Consider the following 13,896-nt stretch of genomic DNA (forward strand, 5'->3'; position numbering starts at 1 on the left):
CTATCTGAACCGTTACATCAGCTAAGGTCAACAAGTTGTCCCCATGTCAAAAAATAAGAAGATAAGACTACATGATGACAAGAATAGGCCACTCAACCTATCTAGGAGAGCGGGGGGTTCCCAAACCTGGTCCTGAGGGCCCCTGTCTGCTGATTTTCATTCCAGCCAATGTAGATCGACTAAGGTTACTGAAAACACATTTGAGTCATTCCATAACTTTGTGTTTAAACAGATTTTAACACAGCACGGGTTTATATCAATTGCTACGTCTTTGAACTTATTTTTTACAAATGGATTGGTTCCAGCAATCAGGTGTCCAGACTTTTAGCATTTAGGACTGATTTCAGCTCTACGTCCATAAATTGAACATCATCAATTATAAATGTAAGCTCTTTGAAAAATTGTTTCCCACAGCAAATCACAGAAAATGACTTTAACATAATGTGGCTTTAAGAGGGTAAATCTCCCCTCCTTAGACATTTTTAATGCTTACTTCATGATCGCTCTGAAGAGATCAATGATATAAGTGCCGAATTTACAGTTAACTACTGTAATCTCCACATAACCTTCTCTGTTTTCCTGACAACATGCAAATGTGAAAATTATTTTTGTTCACTTTGTTAATCCCTTTTAGAAATTCAATTGGTCTCTCATTATGACAAGGTTTTAAGGTAACATAAGTGTCTGCTGAATTGGGTTAATAAAAAGGCACAGATACGGATGTTATCAGTGGCGGGGTAATCACAAAGACATGAAGAGTTATAATAAAGGCAGAGAATTATGGAAGGATCCAGAAAAGATCAATAAATGTAATGTGCTGGAGCAGAGAAAAGATGGAAGGGTTAGAGTGGAGAAAAGACAGTAAAGACATAAAAATATGGAGGGTTACAGTAGGGTAGGGACAAATCAATACGTAGCGCTATAGCAAAGCCGGATAAATAGTGTTAGCCTAGCGCTGAGTCAGAAAAATATAGTTCTACAATAAAGACAGATAAATGTGTAATGCTGGAGTGGGATAGAGACCGATAAATATGAGGTGTTAGAGAAGGGGCATGTAGGGTCAGGCCAAACTCACACTCCAGGTCGCGGACACAGATGCCGTAGAGCAGGGAGATGTGCTTGTGGGAGACCTGCCGCATCATGCTGGCCGTCTCAAAGAAGGCCTGTGGGGAGAGGGAGAGGGAGAGGGGTTCAGAGGGGCCCGGGGCGTTCGGGCAGGGCCGAAAGGCACCGCGGTCCGGGCTCTCACCAGGGAGATGTCTCTGTGGCCGGACCCCAGCACCTTCAGGACCACCTTCACCTCCTGCGAGGCGTCGCCCTCGTCCTTGTCGTCCTCGCTGCTCATCTTGAGCACGCCCGCGTAGATGTTGGTTCTGGTGCCTTTACCGAGGTGCTCCCCCTGAGACCAGGGAAGACAACGGCGAGTCATGAGCCAGAGCACCCACACACACACACACACACACACCGCACATATACACACCACACACACACCGCACACACTGCACACATGCACAGAGACACACACAAACACCGCACACACGCATACACACAGACACATGCACACACCACAGACAGAGACACATACGTGCACACGCACACACACCACAGACACAGATACAGACACACACAGACACAGACACTCTACCTGCTGTATTTCCTCTTTGAGAATCCTGTGAAAGCTGAGCTGACTGATTTGCAGGGGAGTCTGTGTGTCAGGAACTCTGTTCTTCGTCACCACTAAGAGGTTGGAGATCTCTGAAACAGAGGAGGCTTGTGATTGGCTGAGATCCTCAACATGTCAGAACAAAAATGGAACTCACCAGCAAAACAACAAACAGAAATTGTATTCTAAATTATATGGTAAATTTGGGGTACAATCGGGTGAGGAACTGTGCACTGCTTGCATGTCAGCCAATACATCCACAGTCAGGTAGTTTCAGGTAAAATTGCATTTATGGCACAATGCAAGCGATGCAAATCTGCCTGCGGTTATCAGGCCTGGCTGTGTGCACTGCTCAGGGTCTGATGTTTGAGACTCGATGAGTCTGGGGTATGGGCCATAGTGATATTTTAATTATTGGTGATTGCATTTACAGCTGTGTCAGGTATAGGGCTGAGAAGTACTTAAAAAACTCATTAAATTCCTTTAACTGTAAGTTTACCCAAAAACAACTATTTTTATATTTAATGCTAGCCACTTCCACCGCATGCCTTTATCTTTATGTTCTTCACAGCGATAGTCAGCCACACCGTAGTGCTCCACAGCAATATGAGGAATTCCTATTCTGTAAAGATGAGGCAGAGCCCAGTATTCACAGCTCAATGCATACAGGCCACACACACACACACACACACACAACGCAGGCAGATAAACACATTTGCGACTCATCATCGGAGCGCTTAATCTTGTCGCGTTCACAGTTCGGTTATGAAGGGGAGCGACGACTGTGTCCTACAAAGGAACTCGCACCCTGAAAAATTCAGGTACTGACGCCTAAATTTGAGTGTGGATGAGGTTAGTTGGCATGGAGTGTGCCAGCACCACACTGGACAGCTGGCTAAGTGACGTAGGCACTATGCTCACTCCTTTGCCGCTCCCTCCTCTCTCCTTATTCGTTTGAAAAAATGGCGGAGGGCAGGCCTAGAGGAAAGTTATGGCCGAATCAGCAGATTTTATTGCAAGAAGGTATGAGGGGATACAAGAGAAAGATACAAGGTAAAAAATGAATCCAGAGGGTGTTTGAAAAATAATTTCTGAAAAACTATGTCCTGAGGGAACCGAATGGGACAGGAAACAATGCAGGGTAAATATCAAGTCCCTGAAAACACCTTGTGTGTACACCTTAGAATGTACCTTAACGCAGGTCAAGCAGCTTAAGAGCAGAACTGCCTTTGTTCCTGTATGGCAGCTGCAGCAGCTTTGCGTGCGCACGCATATGCAGGGTTTTAGAACAGTACTGCGTGCAGGCTAGGGGATGAGGAAGTGTAGCACGGGAGGATACTGTGGTTTTCAAAATGTGTCACTGCGCAGCTTGGACACCGTGAGAGCACGCATACGCCACGAACCGCCATGAGCGCCATGGCCTCACTCAACCCCCTCCCTCCCCCCCACATTCTTTCCCAGCGCAGGAAATATTTCAACTTTGTGCGGTGGAACTGCAGTGTTCGATCAGAGGCACGTCAAAATAAACAAATAAATAAGTACAAAACAGTAACTCAAAGCTACTTGCCGACTTATCTCGAAGTGGACTATTTCACAACACTACCTGTGAAGTAAACAGACATGAAATGCCTGTCACCGGAAAACCACATTTACTACATGTGCTTCCTGCCCGAGAGAGCCAGCTGCTTCTATCTGAGCCCGTGCGCCCAGGCCGGAGGCGCTGGCGCCGTATTTGGAGGGCAGTGCTTTGAATCGCCCCGTCCTCCCGGGGATGCCAAACTGAGCCGGGCTGGAAAAAGACAAAAAAAACAAGCTGCGTTCCAGCTGGTCTCACGTACGCATCGCAAAGTTCAGAGCCCGCTCGGAGCGGCTATTCCCCCACACTCCTCAACCCGCCGTGTGCGCCGCTCAGCTCCCCCTCCGCACACACTGATCCCTGGAGATAGAAATGCACGCTCGCGCGCGATACGCTCATGCGCTAAGGCTCTGCCTCTGTTTCACTTAACTCTAGAGTAAATAAATATCCGGATTAGTATTTCAATGGCGATGTAGAACCGATGTTGAGTCCAACAGAAACACTAACTGCTGTCTGCTGTCTGTATTGTCTTGAAAATCCAATGAGACATTAAGAGATACTCAAAACCCAAAAGCAGAACTTGCTCCATTAAACAACAGAAGTACAACAGAAGTTTATTTTACCAGAATACGTGCCCTGAATCAACCAAAATGTGTGAGCAATAGGTCCTTACAGTAAGTTCAAATAGTCAGTTAGGCAATCACTAAAATGTCTGTGAAACCTACGCACTCAACTCAGTTCTCCCTGACATGGCTGTTTCCAAATGCTTCAGCTTTCTGTTTATAAGAATTGAATAACATCACCAGCTGTGGAAGCGATTCTCTTAAACAAAGCTTTCTCCGCCTGAGAAATGACACTGAAATGGCGTTTCTATGCGTGATGGTCTGGCTTATACGACTGTTTACCATCCAACATCCACCATAACCAAAACAAATCAAGTTATGGAGGCAATAACATCTGCCTTAACAGATCCAGGTGTGCATGTCATCTTATAAATTCAAGTCTAGCACAGAAACTGGCACACTGTTGTATGGAGTTCAAGTTCAAGAAATTATCATACATCCTCATGCAATAGTCTACATTAAGGCGTTCTCTATTACATTAAATAAATCAGACAAAGGCGAGTGTAAGGTCGCTGGGGCGGGGCGGGGCGGAGATTGAGGGCGACCAGTGTGACACCGAGCGCCTGCGGGGGCGTACCTCGGGGTTGGGGCGGGCAGCACCTCCTCAGGTGGAAGCTGACGTGGTCGGTGCGCAGGACCTGTCCTGCCAGGTGTCCCATCAGGTCCTTCAGCGAGGGCCAGTGGGTCTCCGTCCCGCACAGCCGGTAGCCCTGCGCCCCCACCTCGATCTGGAAGTTCTTATACTGCCAGTTCTGCCTGGGCTGGCCCCCGTTCGCCTGACGGAGGGCAGGAGAGGGGAGAGAGAGAACGGTCACTAATTAAAGTGCAGCTTCCTGAAAATTACAGCCAGGCAAAGTCCTAATCATATGAGAGGGGCCAGATTCAAGATGACCGTCGTTTGCTCTTATCCGAAATTCTCACTGCTTCTGAGTCTTACAAGTACAGACCTGCCAACCTTAGGAAAATATTTTGAGTACCACAATAGTCAGTGTAACGCTTAGTTCACATGCTTTCACACCACTTCGCTTTGCACGCACACACAAGCCTTTCTTCATAATTCTAGTTTTGACTGTTAAAGTGATCAGGCAAAATTGTACAATTTCACCTGATTCTAAAATATCACTTGCACTGCACTGGGCTATATTATGATATACTTTCAAGTCAAAAGTTTGAGTACACCTGTTTAAAACAATTTTTTCATGATTAATATTTCATTATAATTATTTGCTACGTTAGCAGTCAATAGTCAAACACCTTTGCAATGGTCACTTTGCTCCAACAGAGCGTGCGCGATTCAAAGTTTGTACAGGAAGTCTCCGTAGCGTTTGAGTTACTGCAGCTAAATTACTCCATCAGTTATTCACACGTCTCGTAACGAGGCTAAATCGCATGCGAGCTACTACTACGGCTAACTATATACACAAATTTATCTCATTAGGATATACCCCTTGAAATGCATCATCTTGTAAAGTTACCGAACATGTTTTACCGTTTTATATGTTAACATTACGGTCACATTTTTGTGCTTGATTATTACTCCCCACTTCCCATTTTACCTCAGCAATGCAGCGTTAGGCCTCGATGGATAATAAAGTACCGCTGCGTATCAGTGGATGTTGAGTGGGTCGGGGAGGGGTTACAGAACCACAAGCACAAGGTCGTAGCATCTGGTTCAATCCGAGGGATGTAGTTTAAATACCGAATAAATGTACGGTATTGTTTTGTATTAATTGGTTGTTTTCCGTAATTAAATTACAATAATATATATATATATATTTTTTTTTTTTTTTTTGCGTAGTTTCAGCTGGCATTTCGTACCTGCGTATTTTGACCAAAAATTGCGTGGTTGGTACACAAAATGCGTGCAGGTTGGCAGGTCTGCAAGTAATAGTTCCGTACTAGTAAAATTATGGCAAGTTACTCATATCTGAATCTGAATTAGGTATGTTTTTAAAGTACTGTAAATATTGGCAACAACAAATAATATTAAAGTTTTTCACTTAGGCGTGAGACTGTTGACTTTTAGAGCGTTACAAAACTTGCAAAGGCTGTTCTTATCAGCTGGTTATTCCACACTTTGAGTTGCCTTCCAATTCCAATTCAGTGTATTGAGATAATACCGTACGTGGGCAGCTTAAATTTACTGAGCTTGTTTACAGTACAGGCTCTATTTATCTAATCTTAACGTTATTTAAAAAGGGTGTTTAATAAGGAAGCCTTTTGTCCATTAACTGTACAAACTGGTAGCCTTTGTTTATTTAACAAGAGTATTAGAGAAAGAAGTTCCTCCACATTATTTAGTCAGTATTTGAACATGGCTTGTCTGTCCACATAGAACACATGTAGTGTTTTAATTAGGGCTACTGGCTAAAAAAAATTGTGTTATTTGTTTTAAGCTTTAGCATAGAACTACAAGCCCAAATAGCCAAGAGAAAAGTCACCCAGTACGTATGACCATATGGGCCCCAATCCCCTCCACTGGGACACACACAGGCCGAGTGCAGGTACCTCGTTGCAGGTGACGGTCATGAGGATGTGGCTGTAGTCTGTGCAACTCCAGCGCAGCACATACATGCCCTCCTCGTTGCCCTCCTGCCGGAGCTTCTGGATGGCGTAGTCCGTGCTGGGGGGAGAACGCAGTGAAGAGTGAAGAGACGGCAGTGCCTCAGTCAGACATGGGCCCACACAAAGTGACTGCTCAGAAACCTGGCTGCAGCCTGCAGCGCGTCACACTGTAACCTCCATGCGGGAAACGGGGTACGGTGCAGTCACGGCACTGGGCAGGCGGAGTCACCGTCACTGCTCTCTATACACTGGCTGTTGCTATCTCGGTGTGGTGGTGCCGTATAATGGCTAAGGACCTGGTCTTGTAACTTAAAGGTCACAGGTTGGATTCCCAGTTAGAACACTGCCGTTGTTCCCTTGAACAAGGTACTTAACCTGCATTGCTTCGGTATATATATAAATGGATGCAAATGTAAATGCTGTGTGGAAAAACTGTGTAAGTCACCCGGGATAAGAGCGTCTGCTAATTGGCTGTAATGAAATGTAATGTAATGCAGGGTGTGAGAATGTTACTGCAGGTGAGCGCGGTGTCGCGTTACGGAAAGAGGAGGTCAAGGAGGGGTCAGGACTGACCATATGGGGCCGTGGCAGCTGTTCTGCAGGTTCTGCACCACAGAGGAGGGCGCCACCTCGGTGCACAGGTAGTGGTGGGCGTCCACCGTCAGCCGAAAGTAGCCGTCCACCAGGGCGGCGAAGGACAGCGCCTTGCCCCGGGACGGCAGCTTCACTTCCTGCGAGAGCAGACGGGGGCGGGGTCGTGGGGCGTTACGTCACAAACAGTCAGCAAAACTGCCCTGCGTCCAGTCGCGCTTTGAATCTCACCATTACCGCATCTGCAGTCCGTTCACAGGGAGTCAGGCGTCTGGCACACAACACAATGGCTACTCTGTGTGTTATCAACTGCCTCCACTCAGACCCAGGGATGGCTCTTTTGTAGCGCAGGCAGGAGTCTCCAGCTGTGTCCAGTCTACATCAGCTCTCACAGTGTGCGTATGCAAACGTGCTCTCCTTATGCAAATACAGACTGCCTGCACTCCCTTTTTACTCCATCTGAATTTAAATACTACAGTTCGTAAGGTACACTCAACAAAGTTTATCATCTCTTTGAAAAGCAAAACAAGATTTTGAGAAACAAAGCGTCTTTGATTATAAAATAACATCTCCAAATTTTCCTACACTTTAGCATGTTAATGATTTGGGTTCTACATTTAAAAGCAGTGAGAGTGAAAAGGCTCATACCAATTTTTTATTGTCTTGTTTGGAGATGGTAACTGTAGACTCCTTGATGACGATGTGTGTGATCTCGTGGAAGTCGCAGAACGGTGCCCGGCCATCGCTGGCATCCTTCCGTTTGTTTGCCTCCATCTTGTTTTTCTTGGACTTGTTATTCTCTTTGATCACCACGGTGTTCTGGGCGCATAGAGAAGATGGTGTAGTCAAATGGTGATGAATGCAAAATACATGAAGAGACAGTGATCAGGTCTGAGAAAGGGTGTGCAGTGTAATGATATAGCATAGTAAACACTAAAAAATACTGGATTCAGTCTGTCCAGTTCTAATTAGATCTAATAAATGATCAAAATTAATGCCCTTTGCTCCTTTGAACCAGCATCAATTTCCTATTGAAACATGGACACTAATCTCATTATAAAAATACAAGAAAGCCATTATTTAGGTCTGCATTGTAATTTGCTGCTAACAAATAAACATGTGCATAATATTACTAGCTGAGATCTGCAAATCTGCACAATTGAGCTGTACCGCCGCTGAACGAATCTCACATTGACTGGCTTCTTCCGATAGGCGATCCCAGCATTCCCGGACACCAGCACCTGGTAGGACTGAGGGTCCTCCGTTCTGTCAGACTTGAGGGACTTCTGCGACGTCTCGGTCTCGTAGGAGACCTGCAGGTCGTCGGGCTCGTAGACCTCGCAGCCGAAGCTCGTGGTCAGGGTCTCCAGCGTGGCCAGGTACTTCACCTTCAGGTCGTGCGCCGTCACACTGTCATGGCTGTCTTGGATGGTCTTGCTCTTGAACTCGTTGAGGAAGTTCTTGAAGACGTTGTTGATGCGGATTCGGGTCAGGATGCTGCGCTTCTTGATGGCTTTGTTCAGGCTTTCCGGAATGTGCTTCTTATAGCTGAGCGAGTCGACAAACGGAGCGGGTTAATCGCTTTTCATCTACAAAAGCGCGCAGGGCAGGAGTTTGACAAATGGATGGTTCCTACACGGCCATTTGGGCTCGATCTGATTAAAATAGGCTGAACGCTCACCAGTCAAACAAGTCAGAACAGGGCACGTTTAAAGGCCAGAAATCATAAGAGCGCCATTTGTCAGGCCTTGCAGTTCTGTTATTAACTATGCGCTTTGTCTGCCAGGCAGCAGCTTTGGGGAGACGGTGCTGACAATGCAGTGTAGGCAGGTACCTGATCTCCCCCGTGGTCCCTGCCAGGGGCAGCTGCCCGCTGATGGTGTAGTGCGAGATGGCCAGCACGGCCATTCCCAGACACTCGTTCTCAATCTCGTGGGCCTCCGCCTCGGTCTGCGCGCTCCGCACAGGCGCCCAGCCCTTCAGAAAGTCATGCTGGCCCTGCAGCAAGCGCACACACACACACAAAACACATTCACAGAGAAGCAAACCAGCTTGCTTGAAGAGGTGATAAAGATCAACTTGGAGCTGGAAGTCTACACTCACTGGCACTGTTACATTTTGCTGTTTCCAGGTTTTAGACAGAGATAGGGAAACAGTCTAAAATGGCCATAGTCATATTATTTTATTATTTAGAATCTTGGGCCCTGTTCAGACCTGGCATTAAAATGCGTCTTGGGCGATCCGATCACAAGTGGACAGCTCTAACTACAGGTGTGAATGCACCCAGGACGCATTGAGGACGCATTGAGATCCGATCACTCAGAGCACATTCGGAGGTGGTCTGCGTCACATATGGCCATATTCTTTTAGCAGTGTGTACACGAATGCGTCCTGGGCCACATTGAAGGACCGCCTCTCAACTGACGTCCTCTGCCTAAGCGGAAGTACGTACTCATTCGCGCGCCAATGGCGTCATATTAAAGTGCAAAACAACAAGAAGAAGCCACACTGAATAACGAAATAAACGAGACAAAGTTTAAAAAATGATACCATGTCATTCTACAGTCAATATCTGGGACTAAATATTGAATAAATATACAACCTTACCATTGGTTTTACGCGTAGAGATGTCCCTTTTGAGACTGAGCGGTCATATATTGTCTTGGACAATCCGTTTGTGAAATATACGCACATTTGTGATGCCTGGGTACCTTCCAAAATAGCTGTGCGTAATACCACGTGTTGTTTATGGTGTTGTCGCCCTTTTTAGTACAGTCTGGCTTGATTGACAATTCATTTATTCAGTTGGTGAGAGTATAAGCTTTCTAACGATGTATAACATGTCTAATTCTGCTTTTGGAATAGCGTTTTATAGGTCAACATAACCAAAAATGCTCTTATCATCGCATTCACTGACACATTCACTCTGTGGTAGCAGTAAAAGACGCTGCACCGAAAGAAACGTTGTCAACGATTTTTCATAATTTCTTGGAAAATACTATTATTATTGAGGACTTCTGGGCATAGCTAAGCCATATGTTTGCTGATAGACCTATCTAACATCGTTTTCTGGAGCAAAACAGAAGCAGATATAACTATCATTTTGGTTCGAAAAGCACACATATTACGAGTGCGTCAAACATATTGAGCGATTTGGTTTGCCTGGAACACGCCAAGGAATAGACCCAGTCTGTTTTTGTTTTGATTTTAGCCGCACACCAAGGTCTTTGCACACTTCTTCTTCTTCTTCTTTTAATTTCCGGCAGACTAGGCACAGGTAGTGCATTGCTGCCATAGATTGTATAAAAACATACTGGTTAAAAACATACCGGTTGTTTTTAACCTCCCTTGGAGTAGAAAGAATGCTATCGCTGTCTAAATGCACGTCGTTCATAAACAAAAACATATCTTTCGGCATAACTTGTGTTTAAATGTATTACTGTGTCTGGTGTCATCAGCATTCGCTTGTGTACAAACTGAAATGTTCTGAACATCAAGAGCCATCTCCTGATGGCACATAAAAATAAAATCTCACCTCTTTAATTCTGACAATTGTACTGTAATTCTCTGTGCATTTCCTAAATAACTGCTGTGAAGCTACTGTGATATGGTTTGCCTAGTAATCCTGCGTGGTATGAAGTACAGCTGCATTCATCACCTGTGCAAACAGGTACTCCAGGGAGGGGGCGTCCAGCAGCGGGGTTCCCTCCAGGGCCCTCTCTGGGCTCACCCCGTTTCTCTGCTTGTTGATGGAGTGCCTCCAAACAGGCGACTCGCTGTCGTTTGTGCCGTGCCAGTTGGTGAAGTAGAACCTGAGAACGGAAAACCAATCAGGGCCCATCACTCACAGTCTGCACACACAAGGAGCCCGTGTGTGTGTGTGCGTGTGTGTGTGCGTTTACGTGCATGTGCCCTCTGTTCAATGTGCATGTCAGAACAGAGGAGAGACTGAAGACGGATTAACCACTCTTATAGCCTGCCACAAAGAAGAGTGAAATTGACGCTCAACTTTAAAAACGCAAGAAACTGAAATGTTTCTTGTGTCAGCACCACTTTCGGAAGATGGTCTGGAGTTGAGGTTTAGGTGAGACTAATTGAGACGGTCTGAGCAGTTGTGTGTAGTTGACATTGTTGTGTGTAGTTGACACCACACCACACCACCTCATTGCTGTTACTGCAGCCAGTCGTAAACAGGAAGTTCTTCATCACCTATATATGTTTCCTTTACCAAAATAGAGCATGTATTCAGGAAGGATAACTAGAATGTTTTTGTTGACACAACAGATGCAATATTATGAAAATAGGATGCCAATGAATAATGCATGCACACAGTCACACACACACACGCACAGTAGAACCCAAGAGATAAAAAAATTGTTGTTCAAAATCCTAAAATGTTAGTACATTTGAAGGCGAAATAAAAATGCACCATTTTTACTTGAATTCTTAATTGCATTAGAAATGTTGCACTGTGTAAGCTTTATTTTTAAATAATCGGTTCTCATTTTGTTTTATATACTTATTTTAATAATTACATCTTATTTTAATGTTATTAGTATTATTTATTAATATCAATGAATAACATCAGTTTCAGTAAACCACTAGCACTGCATTTGGTTAACTGATCTTCTGGCTCTTTATAGGAAACATTGGGCCTCATTCACCAATAAGTTTTTTCTTAAATTTGTTCTTAAGAAAGGTCCTAAGAAAAATCTACGTCAGATTGACGAGGTGTTCTTAAACCGCAGAATTGTTCGCACGTGTTCTTAAAATGATGAATCCTATCGTCCTCGTAAATGTAAAGCACGTGCCAGTTGTTCCTAATTAGCATAGGTACACGCCCCGCCAATCCCCATAAAATGGCATGAGACAGCAGGGCCGTGTGCACACACACAAATCGAAAAGAAAAATTGAGGGCGAACAAAGTCAATGCCCAAACGAAAATCTAAAGAGGATGGAGCACCGGACTCCAAACGTAAGAAAAACTTAAGTAGTTCTGAAGTGGAGGTATTGCTGCGGGAAGTGAACAGCAAACGACCTGTAATATTTAGTAGCGTCAGTTGTGGATATAAAATAACACAAAAAAAGATGCATGGGATGCTATTACTCGTTCAGTGAACGCTTTATCCGGAGAAGGGCGCACAACTGATGAAGTAAAAATAAGATGGTTTGTAAAAATAAGGAATTGCGTGTTATGCATTCAAACGACAAAGCGCTTTTCGTCACATTAATACCGCAAATTAAATCAACCGGCAGTAAACTGCATCGGAATAAACCCGTTGCTGCACAAAACACTGCACAAAAAATGTATTGCCAGTCATTTTGGTGTCACCCCCCTAGTGACGCCTCTGAATAAGTGTTCTCTTTTTTCAACGTGTCCATGTGTTTAAAAAGTGTTACCTAAGTGCTTAGTTTGTATTCAAAATTTAAACATTTGGTTTTGTAGTATAGACCAAACATTGCATAATTGAAACCCCCAAAAATAAAAAGTCACTACAATGGTTTGTTTTTTATCATTTAATTACAGATGAACTCCCGCTGAGGCAACCACCCTCTGAGGCGGAACCTGGCACCTTAATGCTTTGTAAAATAATGAAAATAATTATCACAAAAATATTATAAATGATAAAAATATTATTGTAATTTAAATTCTATAATATTATACAACTGCAGAATTGAAGAAAATGCAATAACCAATTATTTTGCACAAGCATGTCAGCACTCAAATGTGCTCTTGAATGTGCGTAGATTCTGTTCTTACCTAAGAACAAATCCCAAATAAGAAAACATTGGTGAATGTCAGAATCTTCGTGAAAACTGCGTAAGTGGGTTTTAATAAGAAAATTCTTCTTAAGAACGGTTGGTGAATGAGGCCCATTGCTCATTTTCTCCACATTGTATTCTTAGGCAATGCCACGAAAACATGACCATTGTCCAACACTGATAGAAACTCATGGATTTGGAGAATTCATGCTTACGGTGATGCTTCAATATTTAAGAGCAGGGAAGCATTAATAAGTTCATACTCACATTCATAAACAAATATTTGTAAGCATATGTTAATGAAGCACAGATGCAGTGAATCTGCTGGATGTGTAACTTCTGGGGAGGGGAATGCAATATGAACAATGAGAGAAATGCCCCTAAGCCCCTCTTCTGCTGCATATTCTACATACTGAATTAAACATAAAATCATGCCAATCATATGCTTTCAACAGCCAGTCTGTCTATTCACATTCAGTCAGCACCACATGAAAGTCTGTAATTACGGAGTAGACATATGCTATTCCATCTTCTCCCCCCCCCCACACACACACGCACGCACACAGAATAAACAACTAAGTCTGTACATACAAAGGCTGTCAACTGAACGAACAAGAAAAACAAATACAACAAGGTCCGCAGGTAGCGTCTTGCTGACGTTTTAAACACTGTACACAACAGAGACGGCCGCAGCTGGCAGCTGGGAGCTGATGTTGGAGATAAGGCGCGATGGTTGTCTGATCACGCTGCCCCGCCCGGCGCTGAGTGCGTGCCGTCTGAGCCGCCTGGCCTAGGGACAACTCAACCTGGCGGCGCACCTCAATCGCCTATCGTGAGCACGTCATTTGAATGAGCTCGTCCTGCAGACACTCACCAGACCCTGAACGCTGTTTAACGCCCGCCATATATTCAAAATATTCAATACCTTGCGCAAGAGTTTAGCCATTCCGAAACTGCCGATGTTTTGATGTAGTCGCCACTCTCTCGGTTCCAGGGAGATGCCACATAATTGTGCTCGAGCTCATCCCTCCTGTTTATCAACTCATGCATGGTTGAACATGTTATGATGAAGAGGCCGTGGAGAGGTATGCACCTTTTATGCAAACAGAACTGAT

General features: G+C 44.5%; 1 protein-coding gene across 2 annotated transcripts in view; it reads right to left on the minus strand.

The window, feature by feature from the left end:
• Positions 1–13,896, minus strand: part of jak1 (Janus kinase 1) — a 32,806-nt gene that overhangs the window by 8,487 nt on the left and 10,423 nt on the right. For both annotated transcript variants that reach the window (XM_064331934.1, XM_064331933.1), the window contains exons 4-13: positions 10,677–10,830; positions 8,853–9,016; positions 8,209–8,566; positions 7,667–7,837; positions 7,001–7,158; positions 6,371–6,485; positions 4,440–4,638; positions 1,646–1,755; positions 1,250–1,399; positions 1,076–1,163 (exon numbers count right to left, since the gene is read on the minus strand). In XM_064331934.1, coding sequence (XP_064188004.1) covers positions 1,076–1,163; positions 1,250–1,399; positions 1,646–1,755; positions 4,440–4,638; positions 6,371–6,485; positions 7,001–7,158; positions 7,667–7,837; positions 8,209–8,566; positions 8,853–9,016; positions 10,677–10,830 — 1,667 coding nt within the window. The remainder of the gene's footprint in view (positions 1–1,075; positions 1,164–1,249; positions 1,400–1,645; positions 1,756–4,439; positions 4,639–6,370; positions 6,486–7,000; positions 7,159–7,666; positions 7,838–8,208; positions 8,567–8,852; positions 9,017–10,676; positions 10,831–13,896) is intronic.

The sequence above is a fragment of the Anguilla rostrata genome, chromosome 4, assembly GCF_018555375.3.
Source record: "Anguilla rostrata isolate EN2019 chromosome 4, ASM1855537v3, whole genome shotgun sequence".
In the NCBI taxonomy this organism is placed as follows: domain Eukaryota; kingdom Metazoa; phylum Chordata; class Actinopteri; order Anguilliformes; family Anguillidae; genus Anguilla; species Anguilla rostrata.